The sequence below is a fragment of the Phacochoerus africanus genome, chromosome 9 (genome assembly GCF_016906955.1).
Source record: "Phacochoerus africanus isolate WHEZ1 chromosome 9, ROS_Pafr_v1, whole genome shotgun sequence".
In the NCBI taxonomy this organism is placed as follows: domain Eukaryota; kingdom Metazoa; phylum Chordata; class Mammalia; order Artiodactyla; family Suidae; genus Phacochoerus; species Phacochoerus africanus.
This window is the reverse complement of record NC_062552.1, coordinates 52,614,703-52,639,436: the sequence shown is the minus strand read 5'-3', so window position 1 is coordinate 52,639,436 and position 24,734 is coordinate 52,614,703. Positions and strand designations below refer to the sequence as shown.

At 42.9% G+C, this 24,734-nt stretch overlaps 1 protein-coding gene across 1 annotated transcript in view; it reads left to right on the top strand.

The window, feature by feature from the left end:
- The first annotated feature begins 13,905 nt into the window (after nt 1-13,905).
- SH3GL3 (SH3 domain containing GRB2 like 3, endophilin A3) overlaps nt 13,906-24,734 on the top strand; it is a 132,977-nt gene continuing 122,148 nt past the window's right edge. Inside the window, exon 1 of the mRNA XM_047797086.1 lies at nt 13,906-14,242. Coding sequence (XP_047653042.1) covers nt 14,198-14,242 — 45 coding nt within the window. The 5' untranslated portion in view covers nt 13,906-14,197. The remainder of the gene's footprint in view (nt 14,243-24,734) is intronic.

The following is a 24,734-nucleotide window of genomic DNA, read 5'->3' as shown; positions in this document are numbered from 1 at the left end:
CATAATTTTAAAAGTCAAATGATACTCCGTGACTTATAGGAAAGGAAGCAGCCCTTTATCCCAGCCTTCCTGCACCTTGATTTCTGCTCCCCGCCTCCATCATTCAGAATGCATACTTATACATCTTTTATCCTTTTCTACTCTTTTTTTAAACTTAGATTTTTACATACAACATGGTTATATTACTAGTTATGATTTTTAAAATTTTGGAAGTCATCTATTGATTTCCTGTTATTGAAATACTGCTATGTTTCCTAAACCGTCTCCCCCATTTATATAGTTTTTTGTTAAATTAATATTTTGTATTGTCATTATTATGATTATGTGAATGCTCACAGAAATACCATGTGCTGTGTTATGGTTTTATATCCCTTTTTATATCATTTAAAATAATTGCCTTATTTTTTTTGGTTTCGTTTTATAGCAATTCATTATCATCGATTCAGCTCCAAACATTCTAAAAGAATTCTAACAATCCTCTTATGCAGTCAGACACACCACATAACCTGTCAGCTCCATGGTTTTCCCTGAGGGACAGCCTTCTTGGAGCCAGCATTCACAGAACCCCATGGGCAGGGGGCGGGGGAAGAAGGGCCTCCCTGCACAGTAAGCTGACTTTCATTTCTCCACTCTCAATCAGAGTCCAGCCTCTCTGGAGAATACATCTCCTGACTTCTGCAAAGAGAGGCAGAGTCATGCCCATGGCCATGTGGCCTGGGCTTGAAATCTGGGGGCCCAACTCCTCCTTATTGGAGTTTTAAAGCAGTTCTGTTTTCCACCCCCTGCACTGCCAAACCTGCTCTAGTCTACCTTTGAAGGTCCCTGTGCCTTAATTTCTGCAATGTTTCAGGCTTCTGTACTGGGAACCAGTTTTCTACCAGTTCCATTTCCTCTGCAGGCGGGCAGATTTCTGCTCCCAGAGCTCAAAACATGTAGGCAACTGTTTTCAATTTTCCCAAATTTGGTTGACATCTCTAGGCTGTCATCTCTTCTCTAGTTCTCTAATTCTTTTAGGGTCCTTCTACGTGATGTTGGGGAAGGAGTGGAGCTAAATATGTGTTATGTTGCTTTGTTTAGCTGAAAACCTCGTTCAATCAACTCTTATGTTCAAGGGATAGAATCAATCTGTTTACAGAAAAGGGGGCGGTAGGGGTGATTCTGCCCAGTGCATGCCCATTTAGGAGTAGAAAGCCCTAGAGTTTTAGAGGACCTTTATGAACAATCATGTTTATTTTTCTTCTCCTTTTCTCTTTCTTGCTTGACCTCAGTCTGTAGTACCACACAGTACATGAGCAGAAACAATCCCCTTTGGAACTCAGCCTTGGAGAGAAAGCCCCTCACTCCCCATTCCTTGAACTTTTACCCCTCATATTGCTCCTAAAATGGCTGCTCTTGGCCATGGCCTTGCGTGTGTGCTCTTAGTTGGTGGGTTAGTCCTGTGGAGTGGATTTCTCTCTTTTGCATGTTGCCAGAGTCAGGGTGGAGGGCGTTTCAGATCCTGCTTGTTAGGTGGAAAAAGGCCCTTGTGGTCATCTGGTCTCCAGGTGGATTATCGAAAATATATCAGATAACTTGTGCTGTTGGCAGAGCTCCTGTGTTTTATTGTCTTCAAGAGTTTCTGAGTTCTTCCCAGACTTGGGTTATGTTATGAGCATCCCTTTCAATTATCTTGGCCTTGGAGGGCATGGACTCTAGGGAGAGGATGGCGGAGAGAAAAAAACACAAAAACATTTCAAATATGTTGGACGTATTAATTAGTATGTTGTGATCCTTAATCCTTTTATTTATTTACACAGCTTTAAAAACAAAGTGCAGTAGAGCTGAATACACATTTATATTATAGTGCTTGCCTCTTTTCATTCTAACTGTCTGGGCAGGCCTCACTAATTTGGCATAAGTCCTCTGTATGTTATATAATTTGATTAATAATTCCCAATGGTGTATCAAGTTTTGTAAAACCCATTTTTAAACAGTAAAGTGGAACTATGACACTTTTTTTTTTGTCTTTTTAGGGCTAAACCCACAGCATATGGAGGTTCCCAGGCTAGGGGTTGAATCGGAGCTGTAGTCACTGGCCTACACCACAACCACAACAATGCCAGATCTGAGCCACATCTGTGGCCTACACCACAGCTCACAGCAACGCTGGATCCTTAACCCACTGAGTGAGGCCAGGGATCGTACCAGCATCCTCATGGATGCTAGTCAGATTCGTTTCCGCTGAGCCACGATGGGAACGATTATGACACTTTTCAAAGAGATAAATTTGATACCTTGGTATAAATTCTGGGAGTTTGTTAAAAATGTATCAGAAACATAAAAATAACAATAAAATAACATGGAAATAAAGTGGAATTATCTGCCTTCTGAGTGGCTAAAAATAGTTATTGATGTGATCAAGTGTAGAAGAAGCAGAAAGATATCAAAAGTTACCCCAGATAGCTCCAAGAGTGGACAGGGGTGCCATGGATAGTTGCACAGGTTGTGCCCTGGGCAAGATGTCCGGTTGAGGAAGCAAGCTTATATTCTTTCCTGAGGTTAGGTGCCCATGGGAATGCATGGATGCTGTAGGGGCTGGGGGCAGCCCTGAGAGCAGAGACGACTCAATCATATGTGAACTAGAACAGTGCATACAACTATGATTTGGGGGAAAATGTATCTTTAAGGGAATGGATATTTTAGCTTGCAAGCAAATTAAGCTTCTCCAAGGCCCTCCGGTTGGGAGCCAGATTGGGTGGCACGTGATACTTCCCTTTCTGTTCTCCAGATAAAGACTTTATCTGGGTCTTTAACTGAAGAACAGAAAGAACAGGCCTGGACCGCCAGCCCTCAGACTGCACAGCTAAAGCACCTCATTTAAAGAGTTAAAAATGTTCTAGGTATTCTGAGAAACTCGAGCATTTCAGGCCATTCAAGGAAATTACTCTTAAGAGCCTGAACATCTAAATTTCCAAAGCCACTTAAAATCAGGTCCCCTGTATGTCTGGACATCAAGGAAATCTAAGACAACAATCAAAGGGTCAAGATTGTATGAAAGGTGAACTCAGATCTCAGGGGAGATTCCTACCAGTATCCTCAAGGGGTGGGGAAGTGACTCAGGTTCTTTTCCTGAAATCGAAGACCTTGGAAAGGAGCCGGGGCCAGGTCCCAGGTCCGGAACATTCAGTGCTTGCTGCCTGTGGGGAGGGGTCCCCTGCTCCTGGAGGTGTGTGTCTGGGCTAGACTGGCAGGGAGTTAGCAGCAAAGAGGGGAAGACGAGATGGGGCTCCTTTCCTCACAGTCAAGGAGAAGGAAGCATGGGTGGAAGACGTGGGTTCCCAGGATCACGTTCAAGGCGAGAGGAGGGGGCTGGAGGGCACTCACACCAGATGGACTCAATTTTCTATATAAAAATCAGGTGAGGTCGTCCAACAAGCGTCAGTGGGGGGAGCGCGAAAGCAGAATGGAAAACAGAGAGGAGACGGCCGTTTTTGAAGTTTTTCGCCTTAAATGTATTGCATGGGGGTGGCCAGGATTAGGTAATTGGTGATTTGTTTTGTTTTTAAGCAGAAGTGATGGATCTGCAAAAAAGAGAAATCTCAGGGCATTTATTCATTGTCATTGATTTAAGCATTATGATTTAATTCCTGTTTTTAAAATTGCTGCTCTATATAGTCAAAATCTTTCAAAGTTATGAACTTTATGTAATTTCTTTGTGCATCTAGAGGAGTGCGCATGTTTTAAGAGTACCACTTAATGTATTTGCACAAAATGAAGCCTCTCGGTGTACTGCTCACCCAAACTGAGAAATGGAATATTAGCAGCCCCTGGAAGCCTCACTGTGACCCCTTCCAGTCCTGACTGCCCCTCCCATAGGTCATCGGGATCCTGGTTTCTAACAGTTTAGATCAGGTTTGCCTAAAACTTAATGAACTTTAATGTCAAAGCCTTCGTGCTCTGCAAACCCCCAGCTAAGATCTCATGTCATTCATTTACTTCTGACATTTTGTGAGGTGACAGAGTTCATCAGGTTCTGTACTAGTCAGAGTGTGTGTGTGTGTGTGTGTGTGTGTGTGTGTGTAGAGGTGGGCCAGGCAAAGCTTCATCTTCCAGAGGCTTGCTTGAGATAAGCTTACCGTCCCCTAAGAGGATGGGTGACAGCGTGTATGTCAGCATCCCTGATATTTCTCCATCACTTCTCCTGCATCGGCTCTCTTGTTCCCCAGCATGGATGGGCAGCGGGTGTGTAAGGGTCAGGTGTCAGGGAAAGTCACAAGGATGGGACAGTGCCAACTAATCCAACACACACTAAACTTATGTTTTTCAGCTCAGTCTCGTAGGGAGGAGAATAAAGCCACAGCTTACTGCTCAATTTAGGGCACAAAGTAATCCAGCCCCCACATCATACCAAAGAACCACCCTGATCGGAAAAGTACCTCAAGAGGGGCCAGTGGTAGGACAGATACTGCCCAGTTCACTAGAGTCTAGCTTTTCCAAAGGCCATATAGGATTCTCCATGGAAACGTGCTCACAGATTTCAATTGTCTGCTCCTATAGGACAAAGGACCCAGCCCCCAGCACAGGACTGGGCACACAGCAGATGCTCAGTAAATTCGTGTTAACTGAATGAGCCCTCGTGTATGTTAGAGCAAGGAGTATCCACATACATCAAACTCCTGATTCTCTCGGGGCCATTGGGTGGTCTTCTGAGGCCAGAGTTTGAGAGGTGGATCAGTCACCTCTTGTTGGGGACACTTCATCTCCCTGGGCTCTGTCTCAGCACTGAATGAGAGATTGTGCTTATCTGCAGGCTTGTGACTTCTGCACACTTATCTGCACACTGTGACTTCTTTCCATTCACATGTCCAGGGGCCACAGAAGGTGGCTGCAGGCCACCAGTTCCGTGCTGCAGAGCACATTCTACTGTTTAGACCAAATATGGCAAAATTAGGTTCAGAATCCCATACCCACTTGGGCCAAGGTGATGACAGATAATACCAGCCTCTAAAGTTTACCAGCAGAGTGGCTGAGTCACAGGACAGAATATGTTGGCTCCATGGCCGAGGGAAAGACGTGCCTGGAACTCAGCTGTTTCCATCCATCAAGTTCCTTAAACACAAGGAGCTGTTTATGGTGCATGCCCACTATTCACATAATGAGCATGTACTAAATAAAAAAGCTGCATCCTGGGTCTCTACATGACTGTCTAGGACTTGTCATTTATAGCCTTGTTACTCAAAGTGTGGTCCCTGGATCGACAGCCTTGGTGTCACCTGGGAGCTTGTCAGAAAAGAGAATTTGGGCTTTGGGACCTGCTGTAGACCCAGGGAATCAAAACTTACATTCTAACCAGATACCCTGGGAATTCACAGACACATGAAAGATTGAGAAGCCGTGCTTTATAGAGCGGTGGGATCACACTTTTGACCACGTGTATTTTAAGTTCTCCTGGTTCACTTTGAGGTCCCTCGCTGCCCCCTATAGACCATAATCAGAATAGCAGTGAATTAACTTTATAAATCAAGGCGGACCCTGTGTAAACTTTTCTTGTATGGTTAGAGGCACATACAGAACAAGTGGGAGATTCTTGAAATACCAGATGCTAAGTGCTACATTTGTAAATGCACCAAATCCTACACTTGAGGAGAACCACAATTTCTCTTCACAAGGGTGGTAGAAAGAGAATATGAAGTCAATCTGTGGATTGATTTATGCCCTGAAAAAGGGAGTCTCATGGAAAAATGGCTCATAGGAAAATGGGTGGAGAAAAGTATGCTTTTCAGTAGCCCAGCAAGCATTCTTTCCTTAAAATTGAATGTCTGTGTTATTCTCTTGGGGTTTTCGTAAAATGACTCAGTGACCTACAATTCTATAATTATTACCTTTACATCCTGAGAATTGGTGTCTTAATGTCCTTCAGTGCTTCATTTAGCACATTTTATAGAAGGAATTTGAGATTTTTCCCCATGGGGAATGGGGAAAACAGACTCAGCGAGGGCACTAGTCCCAGTAGGTGCCTGGAGAGGAGACAGGTGGAGGGTACATGCATGTTTGGACTGATGGGGTCCAGGGCCAGAATATGGCCTGAAGACCTCTATGCAACTCTGAGCAGTGACCAGAAGAGGAATAATCCATGGGTAATAACAATACTAATGAGAACATCTTATGCACTTAGCAAAGCTTCCCTAAGTCTTTCAATACCTGTGAAGCCATTGTTGTCAAGCTTGGAGTCCACTAAGGGAGCTGGGGCTCTTGCAGTTTCAAGTACAAAGCCACAACCAGATAGGAATTCCCTGTCCTCCATGGCAGCACTGCTGCGAACCCCCGCCCTGATGTGCCCAAGGAAAACCGTGTTTCTTGTGCTGCCTCCCTCTGCTGACTATCCTGGAAGGATTCCTGGCCCTTAGTCCAGCCTCTGGCTGCAGAGCTGACTTGAACCATTCCACAGGAGTCAGTACCAGCAGGACCGTTGCTCACATCACTTTGATTATGCAACAGGAACAGCAGCCCCTCACATTCCCTTGTTTTTGTTTTGTTTTTTTTTTTTTTTTGGTCTTTTTAGGGCCATACCCACGGCATATGGAGGTTCCCAGGCTAGGGGTCAAATCGGAGCTATGGCCACTAATCTACACCACAGCCACATCAATGCCAGATCCAAGCAGCATCTGTGACCTGCACCACAGCTCATGGCAATGCCAGATCCTTAACCCACTGAGCGAGGCCAGGGATCAAACCTGTGTCCTCATGGATACTAGTCAGATTCATTTCTGCTGAGCCACGACGGGGAACTCCTCCCTTGGCTTTTGAACTCCATCTATTATGACCACAACTCCTCCCTAATCACCTCTCCTCCCCCAACTTCTTGCTAAATCTAATACATTACTTTGGGTCTCCATCTGCCCCCTTCGTAGTCATTTATTCATTGAATGAATATGTTTATTGGCTGGTTCTAGGCCTCCATGGTCTCTTCTGGTATTGGGAGCACAGCCATAGAGTAAAATCATCTCTTACCCTTCTGGAACTGCTCTGTCCAACAGTGGAGCCACTAGCCACATGTGGCTATTTAAATTTTAATTAAGGCTAAATGAGGCAGAAATTGAGGGGCACAGTTGCCACCATTTAAGTGACTGAGAGCCACAGTTGGCTGGTGGTTCTTGGTATTGGACCACAGAGGTAGAGAACATTTCCATCATCACGGAAAGGTCTGTTGGACAGTGCTGCCTGCCTTAGGGCTTTTATTCATTCTGGTGGTGGAGTTGGAGGATGAAAAACAAAAAAATTAGATATTGTTAAAATATCAAGTATCTAAAATAAAGAGTTCTAGAGGAGGAAAATAAATGGAGGAAAAGGGGATGGAATTGGGATGCAGGGGGCTGCTTAGTAACCACTGGCTCTACTGGCTACTTCCTCTTTCTTTACAGTCCTCGCTTAGCACCATGACCCCACTATTTGCTCTTCTCCTACTTCTCTGGATAATGTTTGAGTGACACAACAAGCCCTTCTTGAAATTCTTACACAATGAGAACTGCAAGAGGACCCTTGATTAGCCAAAGTCCCAGAAGCGATCCGGGATCTCAAAGAATCCAAACTGCAAAAACATTTTTGCCCTCAACACTATTCAGATGAGCTGCTAAGACAAGACCAGAGGTGTTACTGTGCTGTAAAAAGACTTGGAAATGTAAGTAAATAACAAACAACTAACCACTGTCTGATAAGGTTATGGCTCCTAAAGATTTACCCCCGCCATTTCTCAGAAGCACCACAAGGTGGCAGCAGTAGCTTACAAAAGCCGCTGGGGCACTGCTCACTAATTCCTCATCCCTAACATTTATTTGTTAGCAATGAAAAGCCAATCGGGTAAAAATGGGAAAATGAAAGCTGAATCTATTCAGTTAACAAAGACTAATTAGAATTATGCTATGACTTAGAATTCTCGAGTGCAGAATAATGGAGTCATGTATTGTGGATACATGTGTTAATGTATTATGGATGTATTGTGTGGATGAAATGTGTTAATTCACCAGTTAACTATATTTGCTTTCCCTGTTTGTTGATTGCAGCCCTTCACCTAATCCTCATTTTAAAATACATAAAATACTTCAGTTTTGTCATCTACATTTTAAACTGGAAAGACTTCTCTGGCCTTTTCTTGAACTGATCAATTGATTTTCCATCAGTTTCATGTAAAACAATAAGTAAAGAAAATCTATACATTTGTTCCCAGTTGTGATCTTGCAAGTTCAAGGCAAATTGCCATGTTCAACATCTGGGATTCATCATGTCTGCTCTGTTACCTCATCGATGGGCACACATCTTTCCCAGATGTGCAAAATAAAAGGCCTATGAAATTACAAGGAAAGCAAAATAATACCCATGCTCTCAACTTTCTGCTGCAACCAGGTACGTGGGGATATTAAGCTGAGGGAAGGAATGCTTCTAGGTCTGGTTTATTTAAATACTTGGCATTCTGTACAAATGCCACCTGGTGGGCCAAAGCCCCACCCGTTCATGCACAAGTAACCCAAGGTTCCCCCCCCTCCCCAGCAGGGAGTCTGGGTGAGAGCTTTTTTCAGGAAAAATAAAGAGTAAAGCTGGAAATTAAGAGGCCATGGTTAAACTAACATTTTAGGATTATTTAAGACGTCAGTATTTGCACTCAGCTCTCCAAAGACTGCCAAGAACTGCAATCTGGAGCTTATATCAGACCACAGGCTTAAGTTGTGGAATTCAAGGCAAATGGAAGACATAAATCCATGTCTCTTTGACACCCCTCCCCTTCTATAAGATTGTTTAAAATAACCATGAACGGTGGGAGCAATTATAACTGTGCTACATTATGCTACATAAATGGCAATTTGCACTTAGTACTGTTCAGGTCTTTGATGCATTAATTTCACATCTGGGAATCCATTCTAAGGAACTATTCCTAAATACAGAAAGAAAACCTAATATGGAAAAATATGTTTAATGAAGCATTACTTAAATGATGAAAATTTGGGGGGAAAATCCTTTAAATGTGGTAATAGAAAATGATCAAATATAATTTGACGTCTACATAATTATTTATTAAGTTGTCATGAAAATAATGTGGGTGAAGACCAGACAATACAGAAAATGCTCACGTGACTAAGAGAATAAAGAAGAAAATAAAGTAGTATGGATTGTTGTGACCTGCTGTGTTTAAATTCTGCATAGAAAAACACCGTAAAAGAAAAATATGCCAAACTATTAAGAGCAGTTGTTTCGATGCCAATTCCAAAGGTAAAATTTCCTCTTTTTTACTTTTTGATAGTTTTGAACACTAGGTGTTATTGTATAATGGAAAATACATTCCTTTTTTTTTTATAACGATCATCACAACCCAATTTCACAGTGGAAAATACATTCTTATGGAAACTTATTTTGAATTTAAAGTAGTTTCCCTCTTCATTTATCTCAGAATTTCTGTTGAAGTTGTCTTCTCTCCATCTTTGCCTACCTGGATTAACACCAACACCCTGTACCCAATTCTCAAACTGGTTCACTTCCTGTTTCAAAGGAAACTGGATCCACTCTGGTCTTTGCTGGAGGCTTCTCAGATGGCTGGGACTAGAGCATGCGCTGGTTTAAGTGGAAGGAGGTGACGAGGTGGCCCTGGCCACCACTCGTGCTAGTCATGCTGTGGCTCTCCTACAATGTTCAATTACTGATGTTGACGGAGAATATTTTCTATTTCATAGAACAGTGGTAACCACTGGTGGGTAATAATTGGGTGTATAACTTCCAAAAGTAAAAGGGAAGAAAAAGCAAAGAAAACTTTTGAAACAAATAGATAGAAGAAGCTACCGGAAGAGGAAAACCCTCCCATGTAACATGCCATAAAATGACAAAACTAAGACCAAATATTTCCTTTTCATAAAAAATGTGAATGTTTTAAATCTCTCTAGGAAAATACATTTAAAACATGTTTTGGCCCATAAACAAAATTAAATTTTATTCTATTTATAAGAGCACATGTCTTAAGGAAGATATGGCCATCTTAAACAAGGGCAGAATATGAGAGCCTGAAATACTTAGAGCTAAAAAAACATAATCATAATTGTACCAAGAGACTGTAGACTACCTCTCTCCGTGTCCAATAAGTGAAGCAGAAAAAAAAAAAATCAGGATACAGAGCATTTGAAGAATAAGCTTGGAAGACTTGACTCATGAGATACATGATGGGATAATATTTGGAGACATTAAATCAGTATGCTTCCCTCCCCCTCGTCCCCTGCCCAAGGCCCTTCTGCTCCTGGCCGCGGGGAGAGGTGCCACTCATGACAAGACCAGACATAAAGACTGCAGGGACTAGCTTCAAGAGCTGGCCTGAGCACAAGGCAGAGAGGTGTAAATGCACACTAGCACAGTACTCTCAGACCAGGGAAAGGAAATGGGAAGTGAGAGCCAAGGACCACGGGGATAGGAACAAAGGAAAACACCCAAGCCCCTGCCATGTGGCTGGAGTGCCAGAAACAAGCACCGCACTCCTCTTATCATTGACCTTGAAGATCACCAAGTGCCCGAAGATCCTTCTGTTTAGAGTGAGCCTTGTTTGTGTCTCACTACTCTCCCACTGGTTTCATCCCATGTGCACAACTCTGTCAAATAGCCCAAGACATTTGTATACTTCTTCCCTAAACAGATTGATGAGCTATGGGCCCTCGAATCCTGCAGGGGTGATAACATTGTAAAAGGCAAGCCCTGACCTGGCCAACGTGGCTCCAGCTAGCACAAGTCTGAACTCTTCCTCTGAGCTAGGAGCTTCAGTGGAACACACAGCCCTGTTACTAATGAACTGAAAAGCTATACCCTAGAAACTGAGAATACATATTATTTCAAACCTCTGCGATACACTTATAATATGTAACTTAATAGACTATGTTTAAAAAAAACCTTTAAGACATGGTATTTGCCTATAGTACCACAAGTCTCTAATTTAATATACCATGAATAAAAGAAATCAAGCCACCTAGAAAAGATTTTTAAAACTTGTCCTGAATAACATGTGGATCAAAGAGGAAATTAAAATTTCAATCACATTTTTTTTTTGTCTTTTCTAGGGCTGCACCCACGGCATATGGAGATTCCCAGGCTAGGGGTCTAATTGGAGCTGTAGCCGCCAGCCTACACCACAGTCGTGGCAACACCAGATCCGAGCCTTGTCTGCGACCTACACCACAGCTCACAGCAACGCCAGATCCTTAACCCACTGAGCAAGGCCAGGGATCAAACCCACAACCTCATGGTTCCTAGTCAGATTCGTTAACCACTGAGCCACAACGGGAACTCCTCAATCACAAATTTATTTAGAACACAATCAAAAGAATTACATTCTGTAATGGAAACAAGGTGTGAAACCAAAGCCACACTCAGGAGGAAAATTCGTAGTTTTACATGTGCTGATTATAAAACAAGGATGTATAAAAATAAAACACATATTTGACTGAAGAAATCAAGGAATTCCCAGACAAATATTAGTGGGCATTTATGTTGCTGTTTGTAGTTTTGTTTTTCGTTTGTTTGGTTTTTTGGCTGCCTAGCATCTGAAGCTTCTTCCTCTATTAGGGAAACCCACCATGGTGGGGATCTTAGATATCTAGAGCTGGGGCATACCATCTAGATTTAGCTAGTCAGATGCTGTCCCCTTGAACTTTGAATCTGGAGTGTCTGCAAGAAGCAGGGAACAGTCTAGTCTTCATTCTGGTAGCTATAGCCTGCATTCAGTGATGAAGCCAGCGCAGCTGCACCACGCTGCCCCTGGACATGCTGGCAATCTGATCCTCAGATTCCTAGTTCCTGCCCATCCCTCACCTGCTCCCTACATCTCCTGAACCTCTGAGCTGCCTGATACCCTTCTCCAACACATTCTTTTCCAGCTTAGGGTCAGTTTCTCCTGTGAATAACTTCAATTCTCTTGAAGAAAACAGAATGAAGGAATGTATAATAAAGATAGTAATTGATGAGAGAAAAAATATATAGCAATGATAAATAAACTCAAGAACCGTTTTAAAAAACAAAATGGGCAAATCTAACAATCCTTATTAGAAAGACTTAAAGAAAAAATTAAGAAAAATCACAAATATTTTTATGAAGGAAAAGGAGTAAGGGAGAGATTCTGATATTAAAAAGTGATGAGAATATGATGTACAATTTTATCCTTGATTAAATGAAGAGTTAACGAAATTAACTGATGTAGACAATTTGAAAATATACTATCAACCGTGGGAAAAGAGCGAAAAAGTTAAAAAAAATTCACCCCCCTTCCCCAACGGCACAGAGTCAGACTTGTTTAGGAGAGAGTTCTTTCAAAACATTTCTTTTTTTTGTCTTTTTTGCCATTTCTTGGGCTGCTCCTGTGGCATATGGAGGTTCCCAGGCTAGGGGTCGAATCGGAGCTGTAGCTGCCAGCCTACGCCAGAGCCACAGCAACGCTGGATCTGCAACCTACACCACAGCTCACAGCAACGCCGGATTGTTAACCCACTGAGCAAGGGCAGGGACCGAACCCGCAACCTCGTGGTTCCTAGTCGGATTCGTTAACCACTGCGCCATGATGGGAACTCCTCAAAACATTTCTATTTAAAGACTCTTGGACACAGAGGAAGAAGGTCTGTTCCACGTGGCCCTGACTGCCAACTGCCCCTGCCTTCCTAGTAATTCCCCTGCTGTTGAGTGGGGTTCAGTCTGTTGTGTGGACAGGTCACCTAGCTGTCACCACCCTCTCACTTTCTAGGTTGCTATCTGTGGCTGGTGTCAGCTATATGTCAAGCCAGTCAAGCCCACAGCACTCATGCAAGTCATAGTTATTAAACCTCCAAACGGTTGCCTTTGTCTCCTTCACTAAGTTCATTTGTTTCCTCCTGTATCAGAGGAAGACTTCCCCCAGTCACACCCTTTAAAGGGGAAGGGAGGAAACTGAGGCACAGGCAGATGGAGTTATCAGCCCGGTCCTCACTAGGATGAAGTCAGAAATAAGAGCGTTGGAAGCTAATGGCAAAGAAGAGGCCACATAAACTTTTATCCTGGAGAAATGCAGGACGCCACGAAACAGGTGTACACCAGGGCCCTTCGTCATCCCAGATGGGATCTGTTGAGGGCCCAGAAAGAAGAGCTTCTTTCTTTCAGGTGGAGACTGGAAGAAGAAGATGTTTGTTTCTTTCAGTGTTAAATGTTGCTAAGAGTGGGTTTTAGGTCTTGGGGACCATAGGACCTCTGGAGGCCAGATTCTGCTCAGAGACTGACCTTTTAGGGGCAGCTCTGACAGGAGAATCAATGGGATGCTCCAGACCCACTGGCTGGGCCTCTGCCCATGAAGGCTCTCTGGCCTCTGTGCAAAAGGATGCTTTGTAACTGAAACAACTAGTAAGAGTTACCGCGGGACCTAGTTTCCTCCTCTGGTGAATTCCCCGCGGTTCCAGGAACGCTGTTTACGGTTCCTTGGAGATAGTTGCTCTTAATACAGTTGACTGGGTTCAGAGCTCTATGGAGCAAGCACCATATTATTAACTTAGCCAATAACTCTTGGGCTCCTAGAGAACCAGACTGTACCCAGAGCATCGAGTAGGGTTAAGAAAAAAGAAAACCGCGCCCACAGAACGCTTCCTCCTACCGCAGGTTCTCTGTCCTGTTCCATTTCTCTCCTGACTAGCCGTATTTCGGAGCATCCTTTTCTTTAAACTGAAACCTACGGACAATGCGCCTGAGGGAGGCGATATTGCCTGTGAGCAAAAGCAGGTTTCGCACCAAGACCCAGAAGCAGAGAGGTGATCCCTCTCTCCCCATCCAGGGCAATCGAAAATTTAGATGCATTCGGTCCTACGTCCAGCAAATAGCCCTGCGTTGCCCTGCTCTCCGGACCCTGGGACATCTCCACGCCCAGCTTCCCAGGCCCGTTTCCCTGCGGCTCGAGTCCTCCGGGTCTCCACGCAACAATGAAGCGTGGGCGGCCCCAGAGGCTTCATTTGCATACTGCCGCGGCTTGGCCAATGGGCTGCGCAGGGGCTTTGGAACGCAGTGTTGCCATCTGCGTGCGCGCGTGTGCGAGTGTGACAGCGGCTGTGGCTGTGGCCGTGGGAGGCGGGCCCGGCGGAGCACAGCCGCGCGGGGACCGGCCCCGGCGCCCGCTCCCCCAGCGCGTCGCGGCCGCGTGGCCCGGCCGAGCCCAGAGACCATCCAGCCCCGGCCGGGCGCTGTCGCGATGTCTGTGGCAGGGCTGAAGAAGCAGTTCCACAAAGCCAGCCAGGTAGGGAGACACAGAAGGGGATGGGGGGCCAGGGACCTGCAGTCCCCCCTGAGGCTCCGGGGCCTTTGGGGCTCTGGCTCCCAGAGGGGCCTCTTGAGGCTCGATTTCTTCCCGCCTAAGAGGGCGTGGAGGTGGAGTGAGGGGCCCGCCTGCTCTCTCCTCTGCGCTCCTTGGCGCCTCCTCCTTCCTGGTCCCTGGCCCCATCTCTACCCCGAGCCACTGTAATTCTGAGGGGTTCTGCGGAGCAGAGAACAGAGGTAGCGGGCCGCAGGGTCTCGAGCTCAAGAGACAGAGTGGGCGTCCCGAGGCCTGGAGGCTCGCTCGACGCCTCTCTCGGACCCGCTCTGGGAGGAGGACAACAGAGAGTGCCGGCCAGGCCTCCGTCAAGTCCTCCACCTTTTGGTTGGGAGCCCCCAGGGCACGACCTGCAGCCTCTGGCTGTCGCACGAGCGTCAGTAGATCCGGGGATGCTGTGTACTTGGCGCTCCACTGGGCCCTCCGCGCTCCCCGCGCGCCCATCGAAATGAACCCCGCCTGACTGCGCCTAGTTCCCAGGCTGGGGCTCTCAACAGCCGTCCTTCCTCTCCCCACCTTCTTTCCTGGATCGGCCCAGCGCTGGGCACCAGGCTCCTGCTCTCAGTCTGGTGGGGAGACACCGAGACAGACACATAAACAAATAGTGTTAAACACACCTCCACGCACAGGGGATGGCAGATAATACAGTAGGGGCGTCAGGGAGAGCTTCCCGGAGGAAGAGTCGCGTCACTTGAGATTTAAATGTGAGGAAGAATTGTGGTGGGGGTGTGGATGGAAAGGAGGCCCTAGCAAACAGGAAGACAGGCAGGGAGTCATGAAATTGGGTGTGTGTGTGTTGTGTGTGTGTGTGTGTGTGTGTTGACAAGAAAATTTGTATTCCAAGACTGCAGTCTCTTCCAGCCATGGCAGAACTCACATTGGAAAATCTATCCCACCCCCACACTGCTGATCTGTTAGACAGATTTCATTCAGAATTCACATTTCTGATTAGTTCTCATCCTGTTTCTCCCACAAATTGGTCCCTAAAGAGCAGCTGGAATTAGAGGAGTCTCTTCTTCTGTCAGTCTCAGGCTGAAAGGCACTGCTTGCTGTCCCCTCACTTTCATCCCTTCCATGAAGAAACTGGGTGGTGCCCCAGTTTCCAGCTGGGGGTACTCTGTGAACAGTGGTTCTACTGGGGTGATAAGGAGTCCTGGATGAGGGGCCAGTTAGGTGACCAGGGAGGTGGTGGATTCACCTTGGGCTTTTGGCACTTTAAGGGCTGTGTGGGATGTTCAGATGTCATTGGCCTGGGGGCCAGTGGGTGAGGCCAAGATTGGAGCTACAGGTTTTTTGGTATTTCCAAACTAAATGGAGATTTTTTAAATGAAAGTGAGAAAATGCACAGTGAGCTACACGTAGACTCTAGGGAGTACCCACATTTAGGGACAGTGTTTATTTAGCCTGGGACTTGATAAGCAATGACCACTCAGTAAATATCTATTGAATAAATGAAACTTTGGTGGTGGAGGAGCTAGTAAGGTAGGAAAGAACTAGTAGAATGCAGGAGAGAAAAGTGCCACGGAAACCCAGAAAAGCGGGCACGTTTTAAAGGTGGGAGCAGTAAACACGTACTGCTGTGAGTTCAGCCTTGAGGAATGGGCAACCCGAAGTGGCACCGTGTCAGGGCAGTGCCAGGGTAACCCTGGCAAGGCTTGCTATACTAGCTTCCTTAGCACTGCCAGGGAACTAACCTCTTTTAAAAAATTCTTCTATTGAGTATGGACTTCATAGCACGAGTCTCAGAGATGAACAAGACACAGCCCTTGGATGACTGAAATTGGTTTCTGATCACTGACCAGAGTGAATGGATGAAATCCCAGTAAATTATTGGCATTGGTGAAATATTATGCTAATGATGAGGTCACTTAGTTTAACTATCCATAATCAGTCCATTTAAAAAAATGAGCAGAGGGTCTTATTTAGCCTTTTTTGCATCAACTGAAATCTTTCGTGAATTTATCTGAGAAGAAAGATTCTCACAGATTCTCTCTGGGCTTTATAAACCACACTGTGTGGCCAAAGTGCCCAGTAGATACATTTTTATCTGTTCTGGTAGTCTTTCTAAGAAATCTCACAATGTGACAGATTTGGTGGAGAAATTAGACCCGGTTTAATATAATAAGAGGGGGCATGATAATAAAAAATGCCAAATGTTCTTCTCAGACAACATTTTAACAGCAGGTTTTAATTCATGTAGAACTTTCCCAGGGCAGGGGAAAGGGAGTCTCAGATGATGTCAGTGGCTTAATAATTCCCAGGGACCCCTGGCTCTGCCAGTGACCAGCTCTGTGACCTTGGGAACATGACCTAATCTGGATGTTAGTGTTCTCTCTGTATAGTGAATTCAAGGATTTAGAAGCTATGTCTCGGAGTTCCTGTCGTGGCGCAGTGGAAACCAATCTGACTAGGAACTGTGAGGTTGCAGGTTCGATCCCTGGCCTTGCTCAGTGGGTTAAGGATCTGGCATTGCCATGAGCTGTGGTGTAGGTCTCAGATGCAGCTCAGATCCCCCATTGCTGTGGCTCTGGCGTAGGCCGTTAGACCCCTAGCCTGGGAACCTCCATATGCCTTGGGGGTGCAGTCCTAGAAAAGACAAAAAAAAAAAAAGAAGCTATGTCTTTGTTCTAAAATTGATTGTGGTAATGGTTGCACAACTGTGAATATACTAAAAAGCCATTAAATTGAACACTATGTTGTGAATTGTATAGTATATGAATTATATCTCAGGAAATTACCTATCTGCCTATATCTATATCTATAGCTATATCCCAATTCTGCAATTAAGTTATTCACTTAAAGTATTTCAGGGAAAGGCAAAGATTATAAAGTGGATCTTTTACAAATAAAGGAAAAAGGACCATGACAAATTGAGATGATTTTTCTCAATGATAGGCAAGGTAAAAGAACTTTTAACTTCCTGATTAACTGGTCCTTCTTGATACTTTATCTATCTCTGCAGGAAAAAAAATCCCCTTACTTTATAGAGAGTGAAGAGCTGTAAACCCAGGGATTAAGCACCAATTAGGCAGCACATGGAGACTAAAAGGAAAGAGGAAGAAATCAACTAAAATAAGAAGAATACAAGTTGAATTAATAATGAAATTAATAATTTCCTTCAGCATTTGGGACTATAACCCAAGTATCCCAAGGTAGTAATTAAGTACTTTTTTCTCTTGAAAAGATTTTTTAATAGAGCAGTTTACTTTCCTATGGGTAGGAATGCAGCTAGAGTTATTAGAGATGGCTTAGAGATGGCATGTGGTTTCTTGTTAAATGTGCCTGACCAATGAAAAATAACTTATAATAATTATGTCACCAAGCATTGATTTGTATTAATTATGCTTATTGCGTGGTAATTTTCTTGACTGCATTTATCGTTGGTGCAGGATGCTTAGGTTATGATTGCTTTTACCTGAACACTGTGCTAATAACCATTTTCTCTCCCTTTCTGGGCATCTAGGAGCCTCATTCCCCATCCCCTGAAAGCCTAGTTTTATTCTTTCCTCTTTTTCTTCTTCTCTCCCTAAACAACCACCTGGTGATGACACTTTTCTGGGATTCATGTTAAATTTACTTCTTTTTGCCCTTATGTAGCAGTGCCCTTTGACCTCTCCCATAAACACAATAGGGGATGGGGAGCTCCTCACAAAGCTTTTTTTTTGTAACTTTCCCCCCTTCTTCTTTTGATGCATTAATCAGAAAAATGATGAGTGGTCATGGGGGCCAAGACAGTCTCCCTGTAATGACTCACTGCCCAGGCAGGCCATTTATGGGTAGACGCTTCAGAGAAGGATATTCTTTGTAAATTATGAGTCTCTCTAGGGAGGCGGTGAATGTCTCTTGTTTCACTTTCTCATTAGAGAGAAAGATAAAAATGCACTTTGCAAAATCTATAATGAATAATTTTTTTCTCTTAGATGCATCAGAAAATGTATTAAGCTTCATTCTTGCTCCCTTCCACATAGATTGCTTGACAAATTAATCCATAAAAATGTGTTATCCATATATTTTTAAGTCAGGGTGTTAGAGTACCCAGATGCTCAAACTAAATTGATTTTGATTTTTTTTAATATCTGAAGAACATAATATAACCCAAACATTTGTTACCACTGATGACTTTTTCTCTAAAGTAAATGTAATTCAGCTTGTCACTTGGAATTTGATTAAAAATGCATTTAGAAGCAGGGCCTTTTTTTTTTTTTTTTTGGTCTTTTTAGGGCCATACCCTCAGCATATGGAAATATGGAAGTTCCCAGGCCAGGGGCTGAATTGGAGCTGCAGCTGCCAACCTACATCACAGCTCACAGCAACGCCGGTGTCTTAACCCAGTGAGTGAGGCCAGGGATTGAACCCGAATCCTTATGGATGCTAGTCAGGTTCGTTACCACTGAGCCACAACGGGAACTCCTAGAAGTAGGGATTTTTTGTGTGCACTATCTTTTGAGATTATTTTTTCAACCTTATTAACAAACTGACTAAATTATGTTTGCCCACTTTAAGGGGGGTGGAGTGGGGTGTGTGTATTATGTGTATTTGGGGGAAAGCTATTATTGGCATGCTTTACCCAGAAAATAAAACTGCCAATAAATAGAACTGATATATGACTTAACTTGGCTAAATAATAGGTAAAGGTATTCTGGAGATTCTATGATAGCTGGATTTTGCTTTTCACTAGCAACCTGGGAAAGTGTTGAGTTGGGAAGGAAGGGTGTGGAGGAAGCCCCGAGGATGGGATTGGGAAGGCATTGCTGCAATTCCAGCTATTCTAGTCCTTCTGTGAGATGCCTTCCCAAGGAGCTCTTCCCTTGCAGTTTCTGGGGTCATTCCCACATGTTTTTTACCATAGCACCAGCAGCAGTGACCTTCCTGAGCCCAAAGTTGTCCCTTCAGACTTGCTTGCTAATTCACTGGATGATCGTATCTTTCCCACCAACATTAGATAAATCTTTCTCAAACACTGATGTCACCAAGTGCTTTGCCTGCACAAGTCGTCCTTCAGTGGGAGAAGCTGCTGCTATTTCAGGCTGGACAACGTGGGTACCCCCTCCTGAACCTGATATCTGAGTCCTATCTCCCCATCCACATCTGTCTTCTTCCTTGTGGGCCACAGTTCAGAACTCTGGAGGGACTCATCAGCTAATGTGTGGGTGCTCCTCTCTCTGTTCCTCCCAGTGTAACAAGGGCTTGGTTTCTCCCCTTGGCTTTGAACCCTGTCTCATAGTCTCAGGAATTTTGCTCCTGTTGTTGCATTTCTCTTCTGCACTACATTTTCTTCTTTGCTGGATCATTTTCACTGGTATATGGAATGCTCTCTATATTGCCTATCTTAAAAAAAAGAAAGGAAAAAAAATCCTACTTGGTCTGAGGTCCTGCCTCACCTCTGTCCTATTTCTTTTCTCCCCTTCTCAGCAAAATGTATTGAGAAAGATTTTTGTGGCTCTGTTTCTACTTCCTCATCTCCCATTGTCTTTTCAACCCATTCCACTTTCATTCTTCTCATCACTCTGAGACCACCTTGTCTAGGTGTTGAGTGATCTTCAGGTTGCCAGTTTTGATGGTCACTTCCCCATCTGACTCTCAGCAGCTTTTGATCTGGGGGGACCATTCTCTGCTTACAGCTGCTTCTACACTTGGGTTCCTTTGGCCTCAGTGGCTGTTTCTTCAGCTCTCCTATCACTCTTTCTTCGCATCCCCTGGTACCCTAAATTCTGGAGTGCCTAGAGTAACCCCCCTTTTTCTCAGCCTTGCCCTCTGCCAAGGTATTTTATCCAGCCTCATTGATTTATATACAATCTATACATTGATTACTCTCTAAATTGTATTTCTAGCCCAGACACTCCTCCTGAACACAGACCCATAACAAATCATAAGTCTAACTGCCTATGTCACTTTGCCTCTTGGACGTTTAAAAGACTGTCAAATGTAAGACATCCAAACCTGAACTTTTAGTGTTCTCTCCCCCAACCTATTTTTCTGTGCGGGGGTGGGGGTGGGGTTCTATCTCAGTCAATTGTACCAACATGGCTTCAACTGTTCAGGTAAAACAAGACAAAACCAAGATTCATCCTTGATTTTTTTCTTTCTCTCCTCCCTAATTCATCAGAAAGTACTTCTTGGTTCTCCTTTCAAAATATATCACTCATTCCTTTGCCTCTTTCTGGTTCTGCTACAACTATCCTTGTTCCGTCACTTCTTGACTGCATGGCTGCCTAGCCTCTTTACCAATTTCCAGACCTTTCTTCCTACAAGCTACAATCCATTTACCCACAGTGACCTGAATGTTTTTCGAAAAATATATCTCAGCGTATGTCATTCTGTTAGCATGATGTAGACAGCTTCAGGGCTTCAGTGGCTCCCAGTTGCACTTCACATAACGTGGCCTCTCTTTTCCTTCTGCTGCTGCTGTTCAGACACACTGGCCTCTCTTTGTTCCATTAATGTCCTAAGCCAGAGCTATTCCCTCAGCCTAGCATGCTTTTCTTCTAAGATCTTTGCAAAGTGTTTCCTTATTGTCATTTAGGTTACAGCACAGATTATAGGCCACTTTGTCGGAGAAGTCTTCCCTGACCGCCCAGTTCAAATAGGCATTTGCCCTCTCTATCACATTCCTCAACTTAAAAAAAAAAACTATATCATAAATATTTTGATATTTTGATGACTGTACCTGGTACAGTGGTTTCCTTTATAATCCCAAGTATTTTTTCTTAAATTGAAGCTTAGTTGATTTACAATGTTGCGTTCATTTCTGCTGTATAGCAAAGTGATTCAGTTATATATATAGACATCTTAAAATATTTTTTTCCATTATGGCTTATTATAGGATATTGAAAACAGTTTCTTGGGCAAGACAGCAAGAACCTTGTTGTTTAATGCCTTTTATATGTAATAGCATATGTCTTCCTTGTATTTTTAAATTAAACTTTTAAAATTTGAGATAATGCAACTGTGAGAAGTAATGCAGATCCTTTATACTATTTACCCAGTTTTCCCAGTTTTGTAACATCTTGCAGAACTATAGTACATTATCACAACCAGGATATTTATATCATCTAATCGATGGACATGGTATATTTCTCCATGTATTTTGCTCTTTGATTTACTTCATAGGGGTCTTGTAGTTTTTAGCATACAAGTCCGGTACATGCTTTGTTAAATTTACACCTGCAACCTTGCTGAACTCATTTATTTACTTACCACAGAATAGATTCACCATCATAAGGGTCACATCATAAGAGGCCCAACCCCTCTTTTATGCCTGACAAACACTAATTTGTTGTCCTTTCTTTATTTTATCCATTTCAAAAGTGTAATATAAATGGAACCATATAGTCTATAACCATTTGGCATTTTAAAAAAAATCTCAGCATAATACTTTAGAGATTCGTCCAGGTTATTATATGTATCAATAGTTTGCTCCTTTTTAATACAGATATCGCAGTTTGTCTAAACATTTACCTGTTGAAGGACTTTAGGATTTTTTCCAGTTTTGGCTATTGTGAATAAAGCTGCTGTAAATATTTATGTATAAGTTCTTATGTGAACATAACTTTGCATTTCTCTGGGATGAATGCTTAGGAATGAAATATTGGATCATATGGTAGTTATGTTTAGTATTTAAGGAAACTGTCAGTCTTTTCTAGAGTGACTATCATTTTGCATTCCTGCCACTAATACATGAGGGTTCCAATTTTTCTACATCCTCTCTAGGATTTATTTTGCCATTATTTTTTATTTTATCCATTCTGTTAGATGTATAGGGTTATGCCATTGTGGTTTGACTTTGCATTTCCCTAATTGCTAATGATGTTTAACAACATTTTGTATGCCTATTTGCTTTCTGTATCCCCTCTTAGGTGAAATATCTGTTCATATCTTTAGCCTCCTTTTTTTTTTTTTTTTTGTAACAGCCGCACCTGTGGCATATGGAAGTTCCCAGGCTAGGGGTGGAATGGGTCCTGCAGCTGCTGGCCTACACCACAGATCACAGCAATGCCAGATCCTTAACCCACTGAGCAAGGCCAGGAATCAAACCCGTGTCCTCACGGATACTAGTCAGATTCGTTACCACTCAGCTACAATGAGAATTCCTTTAGCCCATTTTTAAATTTGAAATTTTTTGAAAAAAACTGATCCTATTTACAAAACAAACAGACCATGGACAGGACATGGAGAGCAGACTTGTGGTTGCCAGGGGAAGTGGGGAAGCAGTGGGATGGATGGGGAATTTGGAATTGGTAGATGCAAACTATTACATTTGGGGTGGGTGAGCACTTGGTGAGGCCAGGGATCGAACCTGCATCCTTACAGAGATTATGTTGGGTTCTTAACCTGCTGAGACACAGCAGAGACTCCCAGCATTATTTTGAATGGACGCTGAGAGTGGAATCCCTGCCTTGTTTCCCACCCACAAGGAAAGCCATTCAGTCTTTCAATACTAAGAATAATGTTAGCTGTAGATTTTTTTGTAGATGCTTTTTCTCATGTTGAGGAAATTCTTCTCTAATTCTATTTTTTTAAGTGTTTTTGTCCTAAATAAGTGTTGAATTTTGTCAAAGGATTTTTCTATACCAGTTTATATGATTATGTGATTTTTTTTTCTTATTTAGCCTGTTACTATGGTGGAGTACATTAATTGAGTGTTGAAAGCTGAACCAGTTGTGCATCCTTAGAATAAAACCTACTTTTGGAGTTCCTACTGTGGTGCAGTGGGTTAAGAATCCAACAGCACTGGCTTGGGTCACTATGGAGGCACAGGTTCGATCCCTGGCCTGGTGCAGTGGGTTAAAGGATCCAGTGTTGCAGCAGCTGTGGCTTGGATTCAGTCTCTGGCCTAGGAGCTTCCATAGACCTCCACTGTGGCCATTAAAAAACAAACACCCCCCAAACTTTTCATGATATATATTTCTGTTTATATATTGATTGATTCTATTTGCTAGTATTTTGTCACAGATTTTTGTTTCTATAGTCATGAGGAATATTGATCTTTATTTTTTTGTACTGTATTTGTCTGGTTTTGGTATCAGGTAAAACAACTTTAATGAAATGAATAAGGAAGTGCTCACTCTTCTTCCATTTTCCAGAAGAAATTATGTAAAATTGATGTTAATTCTTTTTTATACATTCAGTAGAATTTTTCAGTGAAACCATCTGGGCTTAGAAAGTTCTCATTTGGGAAATTTGTTAGCGTTTTTAAAGGATTCAATCCAGTTCATTTAGGTTATCAGATTTATGTATGGGAAGCTATTCACAGTTTCCCCTATTAAGAATTATCGTCAGTTTCCTTATTATATGTGCATAGGGTCTCTTTCATTTTTGGTATTGGTAATTTCATGCCTTCTCCCTTTTTTTTTTGTCAGTCTTGCTAGAGTTTAGTCAGTTATATTGCTTGTTTCACAGAACCACATCATTGCTTCATTTTCTCCGTTGTTTTTCTATTTTCAATTTCATTGATTTCTGCTCTTACTATTTCCTTCTTTTCCTTCCCAAACACTCATGGATACTACTCTGTTTCTTAACTTGCTCAGCCACAACTCCAGAAAGGCTGTATTTTACCTTTTAAATATCCCCTGTTGTAGATTAACTAATATGTGTGTGTTTATTTCTGGACTGTATTCTGTTCTATTGGTCCATGTGTCATTTTTTGGGGGGTAGGAGGGTGCCACTGCCATACTATTTTGATGACTGTATCTTTGTAGTATAGTTTGAAATCAGGGAATGTGTTTTCAGTTTTGTTTTTTCCCAAGATTGTTTTGGTTATTCATGGTCTTTTGTGTTTCCATACCAATTTTAGAATTGTTCTAGTTCTGTGAAAAAAATACCATTGATATTTTGTTAGGGTGTTTGCATTGAACCTGTTGGTCACCTTGAGTAGTATGGTCATTTTAACAATATTAATGCTTCCAATCCATGAGTAGAGTATATATTTCCATTTTTTTGTACCATCTTAAATTTCTTTTCTTCTCTTTCTTTCTTTCTTTCTTTCTTTCTTTCTTTCTTTCTTTCTTTCTTTCTTTCTTTCTTTCTTTCTTCTTTTGGTGTTTTTAGGGCCACACCCACAGCATATGGAGGTTCCCAGACTATGGGTTGAATCAGAGCTGCAGCTGCCAGTCTACAGCACAGCCATAGCAATGTCAGATCTGAGTTGCATCTGTAACCTACACCACAGCTCCAACCTGGATCCTTAACCCACTGAGCGAGGCCAGGGATTGAACCTGCATCTTTATGGATGCTAGTCAGATTTGTTTCTGCTGAGCCATGACAGGATGTGCCATGTTCAGTTTCTTTCATCAGTGTCTTATAGTTTTCTGAGTACAAGTGTTTTACCTCCTTGGTTAGATTTATTCTTGGTATTTTATTCTTTTTGATGAAATTATAAATAAGATTGTTTTCTTAATGATTTCTTAATGATTGTTTT